This window comes from Microcebus murinus, chromosome 5, assembly GCF_040939455.1.
Source record: "Microcebus murinus isolate Inina chromosome 5, M.murinus_Inina_mat1.0, whole genome shotgun sequence".
NCBI classification, from domain to species: Eukaryota; Metazoa; Chordata; class Mammalia; order Primates; family Cheirogaleidae; genus Microcebus; species Microcebus murinus.
The window spans coordinates 79,594,232-79,612,995 of NC_134108.1; the positions used below are offsets into that span (position 1 = coordinate 79,594,232).

At 34.1% G+C, this 18,764-nt stretch overlaps 1 protein-coding gene across 48 annotated transcripts in view; it reads right to left on the reverse strand.

The window, feature by feature from the left end:
• RIMS1 (regulating synaptic membrane exocytosis 1) overlaps positions 1–18,764 on the reverse strand; it is a 477,545-nt gene that overhangs the window by 52,666 nt on the left and 406,115 nt on the right. For 24 of the 48 annotated variants that reach the window (XM_076003188.1, XM_076003193.1, XM_076003194.1 and 21 more), the window contains one exon: positions 12,707–12,942. The exons of 16 other annotated variants lie outside the window; for them this stretch is intronic. In XM_076003188.1, coding sequence (XP_075859303.1) covers positions 12,707–12,942 — 236 coding nt within the window. The remainder of the gene's footprint in view (positions 1–12,706; positions 12,943–18,764) is intronic. 8 more of the 48 variants (XM_076003212.1, XM_076003206.1, XM_076003199.1 and 5 more) reach the window with 1 other exon arrangement.

The following is an 18,764-nucleotide window of genomic DNA, read 5'->3' on the forward strand; positions in this document are numbered from 1 at the left end:
AGCCTTCTCAATACATCTAATATATGCATCAGTTAGTATGCTTTCTTCCCTGATTTGCTGAAGATCCCAGAATCTTATACTACTCTATAAATAATCTCCATGAAATTTTATGTAAACATTTCTTAAAATGACAACTTCTCATTTTTTTTGTTTTTCCTTTTTAAAAACAACTGAGTAACAGCTTGTGTGAATTTCCTGAGGTAGAAACTGTAAATAGGAGCTAGCATTTTTGGCAGCAGGTTGAATCATCTAGAGTTGATTAACTATCTTGTGGCTTTATTTTTCCTGTGGGTTTCCAATCAATACCCTTTCCTTTTAAAAAACCCTCTCTCATTAGAGGCTTTACATCTATTTTCAGTTTCTGTAATGCAGGTAGACAGATCAATTCCTTATTACAGTTTCAAATTTAGAGTGATAAACATATTAAGAGGTTAAATAATTTTTTATATTATCCAGTTAATATACTTCTACATCATTACATCATTAGATAATAGCAACACGTTTCAATGCAACTATATGTCTATTTATAAATGTAAATTTATTATATATAATTTTTAATCTTTTTCATTTGAAACTTTTCTAAGTATGATTATTTGCTATTTGTTTGCTTGTTGGAAACTTTATAGTTGTGAATTAAGAGCACAAGAAATGTGGTATTTCCATTTATAAAAACATCCTAGGGTATTCAGTTTGGATCTAGAATACAGAATGTTTTCATCTCCTTTTAGTCCTAAGAACATAAAGTCTGCTAAGCTTCACTAAAACTATGACTAATCATTGTGTGTACCAAATTCTTTGGTTATAAGAAAAGAATCCTTACAAGGTAAATTATTTTGTAATAAGTACCACAATGTATTGGCCCAATATCAGAAGTTTATTTCTCAAATAAGAATTTGCTAGCTTATTTAAAAAGCAATTACAGCAGATCCCTTATCCAAAAGCATCCTCTGTCTCTATCCCTCAACAAAGACAGATTTCCCAAAAATATGGGCATTTTTTGCATTACTTATTATGTGAAGTAACATAATGTAGAAGAATGTTGTAAACACATAATATCTTTATCAATACTTATCTATTATACTTCATAAATGCAAATTTTTATCTTTCAGAAATTTTCTAATAAAATATTACTTTATTTGACTTTTACTGTAATGGTAAAGTAGTTATCATCAGCACCAGATTTTACTGTTTCAAAATCTTAAAATGATACTTATATACTCTTTGTCTACAGAAGAGTTAATACTTAAAAGCCAAAAGGTGGAATTAACTGATGAAACATATCCAGATAAATGTTCAGGTGCTTTAAGAGTGATATACAAAATGAGAAAGAAAGGGAAAAGGAGGTAGCAAAATAATAAATAAGTTACTTCTGTAGTAATCCCTCAGTATACTCAGGGAATGGGTACCAGGACCCCCTGTGTATACCAAAATTTAAGTCAGCCTTTCTTAAGGAGAGTTTTTAACTCCTAAGAATACAGAAGTTCAGATCCACATTTAGTTGGAAAAAATCCAAGTATAAGTGTACACTCGCTGTTCAAACCTGTGTTGTTCTAAGGGCAACTGTACTTGTTAAAAATAAAAAAGGATTCTTCCCACCCTCTTTCCCTCCATTCCTTCCTTGAGACAGAGTCTTGCTCTGTTGCCCAGGCTGGAGTGCAGTGGCACAATCCCAGCTAACTACAGCATTGAGGTCTTAGGCTCAAGTGATCCTCTCACATGAGCCTCCCAAGTAGTTGGGACTACAGGAATGCACCGCTATGCCCAGCTAATTTTTTAAATTTTTTGTAGAGATGGAGTCTTGCTATGTTGCCCAGGCTGGTCTTGAACTCCTGGCCTTAAGCAATCCTCCCACCTCAGCCTCCCAAAGTGATAGGATTATAGGCACAAGACACTGTGCCCAGCTAATTTCCTAGAAATAACAAAACCCAACATAGAAGGAAAATTGCCTTTAAAATTTACCCACTAAGAACAACTCGTCACAGTGTTAAACTAAATACCATATGATCAATTAATTAGCATCTGAACATGACATTTTGACTGAGCAAGCATCATACTCACTCATCCAAAAGATGTTTATGATAATTCTACATTAAAGGCACTATTGTGCAAGACCAAAAAAAAACACCTGACACATGGTTACAACCCTTGAGAAACTTTGAAGTTCATCTTGTGACAAGACCTCTACAGATATTTATGGGTCAAAAGAAGTATTTAAACAACACTACATGAAAACAAAACAAAACAAAAGCCTAATAGGACTTAGGAGAATTACTTTTGGTCCCGGTAAGAAGTCTATTCGGGCCGGGTGCGGTGGCTCACGCCTGTAATCCTAGCACTCTGGTAGGCCAAGGCGGGCCGATTGCTCGAGGTCAGGAGTTCGAAACCAGCCTGAGCAAGAGAGAGATACCATCTCTACTATAAATAGAAAGAAATTAATTGGCCAACTAATATATATAGAAAAAATTAGCCAGGCATGGTGGCACATGCCTGTAGTCCCAGCTACTTGGGAGGCTGAGGCAGCAGGATCGCCCAGGAGTTTGAGGTTGCTGTGAGCTAGGCTGACGCCATGGCACTCACTCTAGCCTGGGCAACAAAGTGAGACTCTGTCTCAAAAAAAAAAAACAAAGAAAAAAAAAAAAGAAGTTGCAATTCGAGTGGGGCTTGAATGAAGTGGATTTTGACAGGCAAAATGACAGATTAAGTTAAACATTCCCACTAGAGAGATTAGCACCTGCAAAGGTGCAATGAAAGAAGCTTTAAGGCCTGTTTTGTGAACCTCAGGAAGCTAAGTCTGGAGTGTAGCAAGAAACGAAGTTACACATTTGAGAGATGGGAAATAAATAAAAAGTATTTACTCATGTCAAATAAAAAGTAGGCGTTTATAACTAATATTTTTCTGTCATACACAGCTGATTGGTTTCACATCTGCATAATACCTATGACCCACACCATAAAATTATACAAATACATTCATGTCTATGGACTTTCTGTGACCTTAGTAAGAATGTTTTAGGAGAATTGGATGGGCAGAATTCAGATTAGAGTGAGAGGAAGACTGAGTACAGAAAACTCTTAAAAGTTTCCTTGGTTCAAGTAAACTTTTGTGTGCCTTGCACAGGCTTTGTGCTAAGTGCTAGGAAGGTAACTGTCAGTGAAATATAACAGATACAGTCCCTGAGCACCCAACTGGGGAGATAGAGTTGAGTGAAGTGCCTTTACTACTGTATGTAAGCAGCCAAGTCAGAGGTCAATTTTTAGGGCAAAGCTGAAGATCTATAGGGTCTTATCCACGGAAGCATAAGTCTTCATTCTGGAGATCACTGTGTCTAGTGAGAGATAAACAGGCTCATGGTATGAATGTAAACACGACCAGAATATGGAAAAAAAAATAGTCATGGTAGTAGGGTAAGTTAATTCTTGACTCTGAGAAGCAAAGAATAATAATAGAAATGATCACTGTTCACTAATGTCACTTTCTGCTTTTCAGGTACTAAGTTCTTGGCCTAGAACAGAAGTTAAGAAACTTTCTCTTTAAAGGACCAAATAGTGAATATTTTTAGGTTAGTGGGCCAAGTGGTCTCTGACTCTGTAGCATGAAAGAATGTACATCTACAAATGGAATGAAAATGAATAAATACGGCTGTATTTAAATAAAACTATTTATGAACGCCAAAATTGGATTTCATATAATTTTCACATGTCACAAAATATTATTCTCATTTTTATTTTTTCAACCATTTAAAAAACATAAAAATCATTCTTAGCTCATGCACCATAAACAACAAGAAAAACAGGCTTGGAGCCCAAGTTTGCTGAGCCCCAAACTAATATAATAAAGGTTAAGTAACAGAGCAGAGGAGGGAGGAGCTGGTAAAGAGAGAACTTTGATCACTCTCTTGCAGCTTATCCCTAATTTGGGATCAGCATACTTCTGGGTGTCTATAAACACCTTTCACGTGTGTGCACAAAGTGGCATATATGAGCAAATGTAATTTACTGAGGCCAAGACTGACAGATTTCACCAGATCATAGAAGGTAGACTTGTCAGGAAGAGCTCTGAGAAACTCTGACTTAGAACTAAAGTGTTAAATCTTAAGAATTTGTATTCTACTAACTATATCTAACGAACAGATAAAAATATGCTCTACATTAACATCCCTGATTGCCATTTATGAATGATGTCACTGCTATCTGTCCTTTACCTATTGCCCTTTTATTTGGTTCCTAAGAATTATTAAGATTGCTAATTATTATTATGATTATTGATCCCTCGCTATGTGTCAACTGCTTTGATAAACTGCTTATGAAACATTTCATTTAATTTTCACAATAGTTTTCTGAAGTAGGTACCATTTATGATTCCATTTTTCTAGTTGGGAAAACAGGTTCAAAATGGCCCTTTAACTTTTCATTTTCTTCAGGAGTCTTTTCTAGATCCTCTTTCCTTGTATTCTACATCTCCTTTCTAAGCAACTTCATTGATTTCAATTGCCATTTATATGTTCAACATGGCCAGAATTGGCAAATATGACCCTTTGCCAGTAATCACCTTCTTAGTAAATGGCAACATCATATATCCTTATCTCAGACATTCTTCTCCTTTCTACTGCCCACAAACTTTCAGATACAAGAGATACAAAAGATTTTAAGATCAGTCTCTTGAGCCCATCTAGCTATCCAATCCACCCTGGTACAAGGACAAGGTACAAATCCCTTGAAATGGTGTCCTAAATGCACCTTTTTAAAAAGTAAAAAATGACAAAGAAAAGGCAAGAAAATAGAACAAAATTAAATATTATAAAGCTATGGTTGTTTTAAAAAGCTATATAAAAAAGATATCTCTGTCTGTACACACAGTTGCATGGGATTACAGCAAAGTGGTTAAGAACATAAATCCTACTTCAACTTCTAAGATTTGTGTGGCTTCAGACAAGTAATGGAACCAGTAAAATGGGAATAATAATAGTACCTCATAACTGTATTTTGTAGCCTGGAGGAATTAATACATGCAAAGTAATTAAAACACTGGCTGGCATGTAGTAATTGCTCACTAGCAATTATTATTGTTAATGGCTTTATTAATAGCAATAACACAAATGCATGAAAAGATTAGCCAATAATATACTAATATTTTTCACACTGAATTTGAAATTAGTGGTGATATTGCAGGAATTTTATAAATCTTCTTTTTGCCTTTCTGGGCTTAAAATGTAAGAAACATTAGAAAAATACATCAAAAAATCTCTTTAAAACCACTGTATTAAATAAGCATGCATTAAAATTGGTTATCTGTTTGAAAATAATCAGTTTTATACTTACATCATTAACTACCTAAAATATGTTATGACATCCATTCTGAATGTGATCTCATGCTTAACAATTATCTTAGTACAGTTAAAAATAATTGTCACCATATGCAATTAATTGAGTACTTATTGTTGTGCTTTGAAGGCACTTAATAAATTTAGTTTCCTTTTCCAAATCCTGAAATACAAATTAATCATAAAAATTAATTCCACTCAAACCAATATATTTTTTTTCTACTAGACTAACCTAAAAGTATATCTACATTTTAGCTGAGCTCAAAATTTATAGTACAGAGCAAGGAAAAGAATAAACACAGAGCAGCTGGAGTATGTTTGAAAATACTAATCCTTATTAGGGCATCTCTTCGGATGATGAGTTACTACAGCTGAATTGAATCTCTATTAACAGTAGTGAATTCCTGAGCCAGACAGCAACAGTAAATAAAAGAGCCCATGCTTACATTAATTTGATGGTTTTGCAGACTTGAGAATCATTTCTGGCACCATGATTTTGTGTTCAGGAAACAAAGAACATGAAACATTACGTTCCTCAGAATGTTTTTCTTGTGCCATTAAAGAATCAAATAAATGAGGCATGAATACAAAATTCAGATTTCAGCAAGAGTTTGATCCAGAGTAGCTTTCAGTTTCTGAAAGTTTTTGGGGGCCTGCATCTGTTATAAAAAGTTTTGGCTTACACTGTTAATAATCAGCAGAGCCAAGAAAACATTTGCTAGAATGTTCAGAGACTACCTTAGCCTTCCTTCACTGCAGCTATACGCTTATTTTTATGAGGGAAAAGACAGTCTTCACAAAGTAATACTGAACTTAAAATACAGAGAATATTTTGGTAAATTATACTGGTGGGAAGAAGAAACAAGTCCTAGGACAAATGTAAAATATTCATTTTTCTCAAGGTAAATAAAGTATACTCTCTAAGCAGGTGTTCATTTGCTTTATTTTATGACTTGCTTTCTTTACCTATGTGACTTTTGGGAAGCAATTACTTACTCCTACTACTCTGTCAATCACAGAGTCTGGTACAAGAAAAATACTTAATAAATGTCAACAGAATGAAAGAAAAATGGACGGCTTTTCATTTGATGTCTTTCTTTCCTGATGCTAAACTTCCTGAAGAGAAGTAAGAATCGCCTCTGTTTACCCATCTTTCTAGCGGCAGCGTCATCTTTCTGAGCAGCCTTTAGGGATGGTGTGGGCAGCCTCACTCTGTCCCACTGTAGATCCTCTAGCCCCATTCCTTGGGGCTCCCACCCATCGCAACTCCTGTTCTAGTGCCTCCTACCCTGACAAGGGCCCCATCTCAAATCCAACCGGGGGGAGTCATTAAAGCAGAGATGGATGAGGCAATGGTTACAAGAAGGAGCTGAAATGAATGACAAAATGGAGAGTAGAATGGGCCCCAGCCCATGCTGAATTCTCTCCCACACTTTGGGGCACACTCTAGCTTCAGCCCTTCCTTACTAGTCTACCCAAACTGAAGGTCAGGGATAGCCATAAATCAGTCCATAAATCAATGATCTATTCTTATTCCCTTACCCCATCAATCTTACTGTAGGATAACGAGCCTCTCTCTAAAATTCTTCCCTCCATGGAGACTCACTCTGTTTCTCCTCCTCTTTGGTCATTCTTTTTCTGGATCTTCACCCGAGCACCCCAGGTCTTTATCCATTTTTTTCCCTTTGTCCCTCATCATTTGTTTCTGAAGTGGGATTTCACCTTGGAGTCTGTTGAGTCTACCTTCAGTTCATTCTTCTTCCTGAACAAGCTCACTCCTTTCCATTTTCAATGCCACTTCCATTTCACCCATTAGTCAACACATGACCTTGCTTCCACGTGCTCTTCCTCACTGATTTTTTACACCTAGTTCAAGTGTAAGCTTCGGGGGGTACAGCTGCTTTTCAATCTGTTCTCTTGTTTAAAAGTTCCCCATGAAATGGTGACCTAAGTCCCTTACAGAGCTTTTAAGGCCTGATCTTGACATTTTCTTTAAAACTATTTCCCAATAAAGACCTTTCACATACCTTTGTTCTAGCCAAATTGTGCTCATGGACTAGGAATAATTTATTGATATATATATTTGTGGGCTTTGTTTTCCTATATTTTTCTTTCTCCTTTCCATAAAATTATTAGCCTTTTAATAATTTCCACAAAATTATTTTAAGGTTCCTTGACTCAGGGATTTTTGCAGGAAAACAGAGACAACCAGAGGGCAGAGACTCCAGCCTTTTGTAAATGCCTAAACTGTAAAATAGATAATGCTAAATGTGCCAGATGAGGAAGAGAGAAGGAAAAGGGTTTGAAGGGTGTCTAAACCAGAAGTGTGGGAGCTGGAGCCTATAGGGACCCAGGCCCTGCTCCATGCACCCTGGTGCAACACAAAAGGAAAGGAAGAATATGTGAGGAGCATAATGTGAATAAAGGTCTTTTTATAAATATAGATTCAGATTCTACTCAGAGTGTTCATCATTTTCAAGTCATTGGAATTTTTCTGTTTATCTGTATCTATGCAAGCTACTTTTCTTACAAATTTGTACCTATTATTTTGCTAATGGAAGTAGCCCCAAAATTTTGTGCTTGCAGCAAGTAGATAATGAAGTCAGAAAGCTTCATCTAGGAATTCGGAGTAAAAAAAAAAAAGGTACTGGTGAATGTTGAAATAGTAGGGGACACCATCTAGAGTTAGAAGGTCTTGAAGAAAAGGAATTGGACAGGGTAGAAAGAAATTTTGATGGTGGAAAAATGTTGGAAAGGTACAGAATATCTACCATGAAGGAAGCATAGCAGTTTTCTTTTTTTTTTTTTTAGTACATTACTAGTAAGTCATAACTGACTTTTAATTATTTAAAAATTGTAATTGTCTTGCAATGTTTTCCATAATTAGAGTCTAAACACAAAAATCCTGCTAGTATTTAGAAAAAAATGATATTAACCTCACAAAGTATTCTTAGTTATTAATGACATAATAAATAATATTTTTACTCTATGGTTAGGACAAAATCATCTACCAATTCTATGTGTGCCCTCATGCCAGGAGACTGAAATCCTTGACCAATTTGTCTTCCTCTTCCTTTGGTAACATGCACAGAGTTTTATTTTGTTTAAAATTTTATTTTACATTTTCTTATTTAGTTCTTTGTCTCATATGTATTTCAAGTATGAATTATTTCCTTCCACTGGGGATGATATTTCTATTTTAAAAATACCCATGTACCTGGTACAGTTCTGCAGATATAGCTACTCAATGGTGTAAGATAAAGTAAATTGAGTAATTTCTAGTCCATAAAGTTGATATTTTACATTTATAGATGTGTTCTTCATAAAATCTAAAAGTTTTAATCAGAAATTACAGTCTCACTTGTAATAAAATTATTCAATTTAAGATGTGTCCTGAGATGACCCTTTTCCTTATATTGAGGAAGGGTATCCATGAAAATTAAAGAAATCTTTCATATGGTTTTAGGATCCACATAGATTCCTCCCCTCTCCCCCAATATCCTAGGTAAGCACTCACAATTTTCAACATTTAATAAATTACTGTTCCTTCTGCCTTGGAAAGTCCTTCTCTTTGTAATCTTCCTAATTTATCTATGTTTTTATACTTAGGTCTCACCTCTTCCAGAAAGCAGCTCAAAAGTTCATGAGAAAGTGAATCCCATCCTTTTCTGTGCTCTGTGCCAATCTGACACTTGCATAATTGCCTTTTCAGAGCTGAAATATTTACATGGGGTTTGTTTTATTATTCTGTGATATCCTTGAGGGAACACACACACGTACATAACTTAAGAATACATGGAAAAGCTCTGGAAATGTAGATATGTGATTAGTTTTATTCACGTAGACACATGGATATTTGTTATTTTTATGATACTTCTTACCATAATTTCAAGAGTGTTATTTAGGAATGAGTTTTCATAGATTTGTAGACCATTCCCAATAATATCTTTATTTGCAAGTGAAGAGAGGATGACCACTGGTGGAATATTATGTAGTTACTATATGAGGAGCCAAATCTTCACATTACACAGGTTGGGCCACTAACCAACACAGACTAAAATATTCTTCATATTTTAAAGTCCAGCCCTAAGTTTACCTAGAACTTCATTCAATTCCAAAATATTTGTAGCTCAGGAAATTTTTCTTAAAATTTCCCTTTTTTCCCTACTTCATACCCTTAAAATTGAATTCAGCTGCTATTTGTTGAATAGGTTTTTAGCTATAAGCTTGCTTGGTTGAAGGCATTTATGAGCAGCACCTAGGTTCATTGTTGGAAATCTTTCTGTTTATGCCACTCTTCTAGTTTAGAAAATAATATTTCAAAAAGTTATTCCTACTTTCATTATGAATAAATGGTAATGGAGGAGGGGATTTAAAAACTTAACATTATTTATAATTGAAATATTCAAAGGATATACATAATTGAAGAACACAGTAAATTATATCTTTTATGTATAAATAATAATGTATTCATTTTAAAAATATGTTTTACTTGATTTCATATAAAGATCAAATATATTCCTTAACAAAGTTTTCTGATTAAAAACAGAAAAATGATCTGCTTAAAACAGATCATGCTAAAAAGAGCTAGTTAAACTTTATTTTTAGTGCTTCACATTTATATCTGTCATGTGTAATAGCAGAGGGGAGAGAACCTATAATCCAGGATGTCTCATTATAAAAAGGCTCACTGTAAGAGAAGTCCTTAATTGAAGTTTTTTTTTTACATTAAACTTAAACATTTATATTAAAATCATACATTCTATTTCACACAATATCCAACTTGTTTTAATAGATAAGTAATGCTGTTTTCTTCCTGCAGTCTTTGATCAATTGACAAGATTAAAAAATCTGCCATAATTATCCATTCACTTGGAGGGCTCCCTGACATGCCTTACCAGTCTGAGATTAATGGTCTTATTTCATAATGAAGACATTAAAATCAGTTATACTAGTTTTTATTAAAATTCAGTACACACCAGATAGTCTTTCTGAGGTGATGAGAAGAGAGAGTAGAGAGAGTTTAGGGAAAATTTTAAAAAGGGAAAATTATTCTACAGGTTTATGACAATAAAAATTGTAGTATTACTGAAAGGAAGGGCTGGAAATTATGAGATATGGAAATACTGAGCTTGGTTAAAGTGGGAAATAGAAGAGGAGCTTTCTTATTGGAGATTAAAATGAAGGACTATTTCTTAGGGGAGGAGAAATCCAGAAACATAGATTTAATGATGACAGGTGAGATTTTTAGAATAAGAAATTCTGAATTTTTGGTGAATCTCTATAGGAGGGATGAAATATAATCATTGATGGAAGGAAAAAATTACTAATAGAAGATATAAGAGGGAGAAAAATCAGGTTATGCACTAAAACAAAGAAGAATGATAACTGAGGATTATCAATATTTGTTACTTGCTTTAGAAAAATCAAGAATGAAACCTAAAGACCAGTTATCAAGTGAAAGGTAAAATTATGATATAGAAAGAGAAACAAAATTTTACACTTGGAAAGTTCACAGGAGAACATCTAGTTCAACCTATCATATAAACAAACTGAGTCCTAGAGAGAAGTCAAAGTTCATTCACTAATTCACTGTGGGAAAGAAATATGTATTTTGCATTCATGGCTTCATGATCTAATGTTCTTTTTGTACCTGTATATTGCAACCAAATCTCTGGAAGTAGGGTATTTCATGGAAGTTATTTATAATGCAACTCTGGGAAGGTAGATATTATTTTAAAGTTAATACATGACCATAACTGGAAAATTTAAACTAACAAAGGGCTGAATGTTTAGACAACATTTCAACATATTACTTACAAAAATAAATTACAAATATAGTTACTATGCAAAATTATTATTATGTTTTATACTAAGAAAACTTTATTCTACTCAACTAGAAAGAGAAAGAGAACAAGCCAAAAAGATACAGAGAGAGAGACATGGGAGAGAAAGAGAGACAGGGGTGAGAGAGAGAGAGATAGAGACAGAGACAGAGACAGACAGAGACACAGACAGACTATGGGGGAAGAAGATAAACCATCTCCTAAACCTGTAGCCTCTCTCATAGGAAACACTGGTTTCCTTAAATGACATTAAAGAACATTTCCATTTCATCTTAGTGATGAAATATTTTGAAGTCTGGTGGTCAAAGCCTTCTCCACACTTCACATTGTAAAGCACAGTTACCTCAAAACCAGTAACCAAGACCATCATCATGAAAAAAAAAAACAACACAAATAAAAATGCCTCTTACTCCTAAAGAAACCTGATCCTAAGGAAGACAAATGATTTTTCTTCACAATAAACGGAACAGCTCATCCTACTGGATGACAGACACAGATCTATCAGAAGGGTGCTAGCTAATCTAGGTTCATTCTAATCCTACGATTTTAAGATGACCCTAATTTCCTTCCTCTAATTTATTTGTAAATATATCCAGTAGAATATATAATTTTAAATAGGTACTTTTTAAAGAATGCCAAGTGAGATATAAAAAAGGATTTTATGAAAGCTTTTTGGTATAGATAAATTTTGTGACAAGGCTGTTGCTATTAGGAACAGAAAACGGAACCAAAGTTGGTTACAAGAGGAGAAACAGGTGCTGACAACTTAAATTGGTTGACTATTTCACTTACCTTTTTACACAGTATTGAGCATAGTAATGGATTATCTAATGTGTTGGACCAACATTATATAATTTTAAGCAGTATGTATTTTATAATGCAAAAATAATTACTCTCTGTCCACGCACATACACACACCCTTAGGACATAAAGCTTTTAAGATTCATAAGCAGTAGAAAATATTTGAAAAGCAAATTTATATTAAAATATTCTTCACATAAAACCACCAAACCATTTTTCTAAAGTAAAAATCATTGCTGGGTTTTTGCTTGCATTGAAACTATAATAAGTACAGTTCAATTATTATCTTCACATAATACCTTGAAGACTATATTTCAAGTTGCACAACTGACCTTCTTTTCTATAAAAAATATAGATATACCCTAAATTATAAGTAATTGAATTATGGAACATTTTGTAAAAGAGAATCCTGTTGCTTTTCTTGCATATAAATCAATTTGGATCTTTAATACTTCTTTGCATTTCCTTGCATATTTGTAAATATGGCCTTTATTTTTTTAACTTAAAGGAAAGTATCTGACCACTTTATTGATTAAAAAATGAATCCTTGTTAAGAGAGCTGCACAGGAAAAAAATAAACTCATACATATAACACATTTTCAGAGACAGAAAAGTAAATTTTCTTTGCAAAAAAGAACCAAATATACACCACAATCCATCACAAGCCATAGCACGAAGATCAGCTTTTGTCTCTCCAGCAAGGACTTGAGATGTTTAAGTGGAATTCACATCACTCACCTGTTTGGCTAAGTTGAGATGTGCTTCTACTCCTTCGAGATACTATGGCAACCACTTTGGCACTCAGGCTGGATCTCCGTTTCTTTCCACCTGCTCCAACTGTACCCACAGCTGTGTCTGACTGGCTGCCGTCATTATGCTCCAGTGTGTACATCTCTCCACTGACACTGGTGCTCTTCATGATGGCTCTTCCTGAAGTCCCCATCCGTCTGCCTTGCATTTTGGGGGTAAATGAACTATATTTACAAAGTAAAAACATATATGCATCCATAAATTACAGGTCAGCATAACTGAAACTCTATATCTAATTTATGAAGTAATCCAGACACACTTTTAGGGGGAAAAGCCAGTTGAATATCAGTCCTATAGCTACAGATACTTTAAGATCACATTACCAGCCCCCAAATATTTACTAGGTATATCTTAAAACAGTGCTATTTCAAGATGGAGTAATAAATAGACTTTTTTTAAGATGGTAAAAAGAAACTCAACCAATGTTACTTATGGGTAGGTAAATGTTACTGACCAATTTTGTAAAAACTGTAGTTATTATGACACCAGAGAAAATCTAAAGTATTTAAATCAGTAAGAAAAATTCATATACATCCTTAAAAGAAAAATACAGAAAAACTGATGCTCTTTGTATTTGCCACAAGTTTAAGAAATGAAAATAGTTATTTTGTTCTAATTTCCCTTTGGGATTTCAACTAACAGACATTTTTTTTTTTGCTGAGGCTTAATGAGCCTAAGTTACACTGCTAAAGAGGCAAAACAAACAAAGTGATTTTGGATGAAGTTTTCCCTCCTTGTTCCTTTGTCCTTTTATGTTCCATCTCCTCATAAACTTCCGCATCTCATTTTTCTCTTTTAGTGCTTCCACCTCCATGCCTATGCTGAGACTCCTTTTTTCTTTTTTTTCCTATCAAATTTATTTCTCCCTGTTCCAAAATTGTACTAGTTTATCTGAATAGATTTATTCTCTCCTCCAGTGAAAACATTATTGCCAAGAATCTTAGGCACCATGGAAGGTTAGCAGGGAAAAAAATATCCTTTTCACTAGCCAAGTAAACATAGGTCTGAGAGTTGAGGAGAGGTAGGGCAGGCAAGTGGGGAGCATGAATAGTTCTTAGAGTCTTTTAAATTACATCGAATATGCAGCTATATCATCCATCTAGACTGGTCCTTTTGGTCCAATAAAGACATGGGTTGATCTATCTGAAATGACGCTCTTAATTTTAGGTTTCCTTGAAACATTTGCAAAAACTGACTTATGTGACCCTTACTACCATCTTGATATTCTTCATTTTCGATTTTCTGCTTTGAACTACAAACTACACATTACCTAATACAGAATCTTTTAACAGTGATGACCTTTAGTATGAGAGTCAAAATAAATCCTAATAAAATTACAAATGATAAAACAGTCTTGGGATTATGTAACATGTTTGTGGTCACATATGCAATGAGTGTTAATAAATCTCAAAATTGGTATGAGATTTGTTCAGAAAGGTGAGAGGGAAACATCAGGAAGGCATATAAGTTATGGAAAAGAGACAAGACTGTTCCTAGGATCCTTCGTGGATTGTGAACTGAAAATTGAGGCCTCTATCTGATAAGAATAATTTGGAACTTTTAATCCTTAGCTGCATTACTTGAATTGGTCCACATCAAAATTCTAATAAAATATTCTTATTATTTCTATTCCAATCAGCTTTCTATTAGTTCAAAGTTTTAAAAGTCATTTGTGACCTGATAATTTTGCTATACATTTTATCCAAACTCTTTCAAAACATTAATGAGGAAAGTATTACACATGACCAGCTCAAAACTGATTCCTATGAGATTTATATTTCCAACTCCAGTAGACTTTCTTTCCATATAAATATTACAGTCAATTTCTTCTGTGTCCTCACTAATTTATTTGAATGCATTATCTAAATCTGCCACCCCTTCTTAAGCCACCTCTTACTACCTGCTTTTTCTACTTCTTTAACTTGCAGAATTCTGTTGGAGGATCTGCAGAAACGTCAGATCTGGCCAATTTCACAGTCACAATGTCCGTCCTCAATCAAACACCTGCCAACTCCGAAATCAGTGGTTTTTCATCCCTCATCAACCTTTTTAGCATACTCCCTACAGCAGTTATTGAAAACCTCTCTTCTGATGATTTTATTTTTACAGTAAAGTATGGACCAATTAGCATGTAGTTTTTCTCCCCATTATTTCCATAAAAATAGAATTTTATTCCAGCTCTCAATTTGCATTTTAAAAATCAGTCCACAAAAAATACCATTGTGAAATTCTGGACGATGTTCGTTAGATTATAGGAAGTTTAAAAGTACAGGAAAATGTCCTCTATCATATTTGTATCATGAAATTTTATTTAAGATGAGCTGGGAAGATGCAAAACTTTTTTTCATGGATACTGAATTCCAGTAGTGAAATGTTCTACAACGTTCACAATAAAAATTCTGAAAAAAATAGGGAAATATGTATAGTAATTATTATCAGTCAGAAGCAGTTAAGTTATATTAAAAATGATTGTGTGAATAAATTACATGAGGTGATTTTTTTCCCCTCAAAATACTGGTTTAGATGCTGAAAAGCATTCTTATATGATATGAGGACATGTATAGCTTCTGACAGAAGCTACAATATTTCAATGAGAACATGTTAAGGCATTTTCAATTCTCCTAACTGAAGAGGGTTGGTTTTGGTGTATCTAATCAGTCAGATTAACATAATCAATCTGAAGGTCACTGTTTTAGCACAAATATGTCTTCTACTCCCTCATTCTTAGCTTTAATTTATTCTGTTTCTGTTGCTTGAAAAACCAGTCCTAACATTTACATGTGTCTCAATTCTTTAAAATGCATCTTCAGGCTTTATGCTTTATAAAGCTTTTCAGAATCTTTCTAGCATTATGACTGTTGTCTCCTGGCCCTTCATTTTCTATTTTGTACTGGTTAAACAAAGATTCTGATATTTTATATCAGCATGCAACTTATGCATCACTAAATTTGCTACAGTACCCTTCCCATTGCTGAATGGACTGTTTTGAGTAGGGAGTGAAAAAAATTTACCAGCAAATAGACTGCAATACAACCTGTCTTTAAAAATCAAACAAACAAAAAAGCCATCCTTCTTTTTGATTCCTTCTCTTCCTGCAGCTACTGACTTCTTGCTGAAACATCTCCTCAAGGAGTTGTCTCTACCTTTCTCCTCCTATTCTCTTCTGAAGTAATTTGAATCAGCCTTTGTCCCTACCACTTCACTAAAACTGCCTTTTATCAAAATCACCAATGACTCCACATGGCAAAATCCTGGGGATCACTTCTCAGTCCTATCCTTTTGACCTCTCAATATGTCATGCATTTGTCAAAGTACTTTATCTCTTGATCTTGAAATACCTCATTCTCATGGATTTTCCAAACCTGTGCCTCACTGGAAGGATCTCGGTCCTCTTTTATTACTAAATATTGGAGTTCCTTACTGCCTAGCTCCTTGACATGTATGTTTCCAAATGAAACTTACTCTCTAGATGTCTTACCTGGTCCCGAGATTTACATATTATCTACATGCTGCAGATTCCAAATGTTTTTCTCCTTCCTGTACTCAACCCTGGACTCTAGATTTACATATCTAGCTGTCAACTGACATACCTACTTAGATATATCTAGTAAGGCTTTCAAAGTATTCAAACCAACAAAAAACCCTGCTACTTCTTTAATCTTTCATATCACATTAAAGATATACATTCACCCAATTGCTCATAGTAATCATTGCTTCAGAGTAGGAAAAAAATATATCCAAACTTGGAAGTAAGGGAACTAAGACAAAAACAGCACCACCACACACACATACAAACAGTTGCCTGTTACCATATCTTTTAATGCCATGCCTGAGCATTCCATAACAAGGCCTCCTAAGTCATTTGACTCTCTAGAAAAATGTGAAATTTCGGACTTAATATTTACTCTTATAACTATGGTCCAAATATTTTACAACTCTGTGAATTAGATGTTACTTTGGAAAAAAAACTGATTTTTTTCCCCCAAAAGGGGCAAATTATTACTATCTGGCAGATGGAATAACCAACAGGTCATGGTTTTCTTAACTCAGAGTACATTATTTAGTTTTGAATCAAACTTTGTAATCCTATTCTAGCATTTTTTTTTTTTTTTGTCAATGGCTATACATGTGTGTACATAACTACATGAGTTTCTTGTATCATCTTTGGAACCAGCTTGTCATCCTCTTGGTTTTCTCACTAATGAGTTAATTGAAACTTCAGCATTTACTGTTTTTCTGATGATTATGTTTTAGTTTTGAGAATTATGTTTTGATAGTGTTGGAAGTCTCACCGATGATGCTCGACTGTACTCCCTACTTGAGCTGTGTTGGCCAAGCAGGGTGTCTCATGAGGTCTCTTAGCCCAGGGATGCCTTTTCCTGGCATCTAGATTTAACCTTAAAAGGCAACAGCATAGTTTTCTGTTTTCTTTCTTTTGACTCTGGTTTTCTATATGTATTTTATTTGTTTCTGGTTCTTGTTCTTGGCAAATTTGGCTCTGATTTTTATTTGCTTGTGATTAATAATACATCCCCAACTTGTGGCAGCAACAATAGGGAATCTCTCTATGGATGAAATCTGTCGGATGGCAGACCAACAGATTTCAATGTATCAGGGATATATGGAGAGTTGGGGGTGGCAGATGACAGAAAATCTGGTTTGTTAGTCTTTTTGCATGTCTGTTTGTTTGCATACTACCAAAAGCTTACATCACTCAAGAAAATGTCTTGTGCATACCAAAAGAAAAACAGCCCTTTACAGTCTAGACTTAGGTTTATATGTTAATTTTAGGCTTGTGGCTGAATGGTAACACTAAAGCAGTATTCTCTTTAAATCTCTTTAAATCTAAATCTAAGGGAACTAAATCTCTTAGTTCTCTTTAAATCTCTCACTTTGTGTACACCCTAGAGATAGCTGTCCCAGCAGATAAATATTAGATCCCAAGGCATCTTAACTTTAATAGAGCACTTGTTATGATTGATCTAAATATTACAGATTAATAAGTAGTTATATAATTTGAACACAGAGAACTAAAGAATCCCCAGGGGAGAAAGAAACTGAATTTTTAATACTTTGAATACTGCTAGCCTTCTAAGAAAAATTCATTCTCAAGAAATTGCTAAGTCAGAACAATTTTAAGAATCTAAATCCACAAACAAAGTGAATCTTTGGAGATATCAAAGTAGTGTGATAATTTTGTTTTAACAACAGCTTTATGAAAACCACAATGAGATTTCTACGTCACATGTACTGGGATGGCTGTAATAAAAAAGAGACAATAACAAGTGTTGATGAAAATCTAGACAAATGGCAGCCCTCAAAATTGCTGGTGGGAATGTAAAATGATACAGTTGCTTTAGAAAACACTTTAGCAGTTCAGTTAAACTTAAAATATAAGTTAACTTAGAGTTAACCATGTGAGCCAGCAATTCCATTCCTAGGTATATACATAAGAGAATTGAAAACATATATCCACATAAACTCATATATGAATATTCATACCAACATTATTCATAACAGCCAAAAAATGGAAACAATCAAAATGCCCATCAACTGATGAATGGAAAGACAAAATGTGGTATATGTATACTCATACAATGGAATATTATCAACTATAAAAAGAAATGAAATACTGATTGATGTTACAACATGGATGAAGTTGAAAACATTATACTACATGAAGGAAGCCAGTTATAAAAGCCTACATATTGCATGATCCCATTTAAATGAAATACCTAATGTCCAAATCCATAAAGACTGATAGATTAGTGGGTGCTAAGAGCTAATAAAGAGGGAGTAGGGAGTGACTGGTAATGGGTTTTTGGGTTTATTTGAAGGATGATACAAAAAATTCTGGAATTGGATAATGGTGATAGTTGTACAACATAATGAATATGCTAAAAACTACAGATTTGTACACTTTAAAAGAATGAATTTTATAGTATGTGAATTACATCTCAATTTTTTAAAAAACACTTTTATGTCT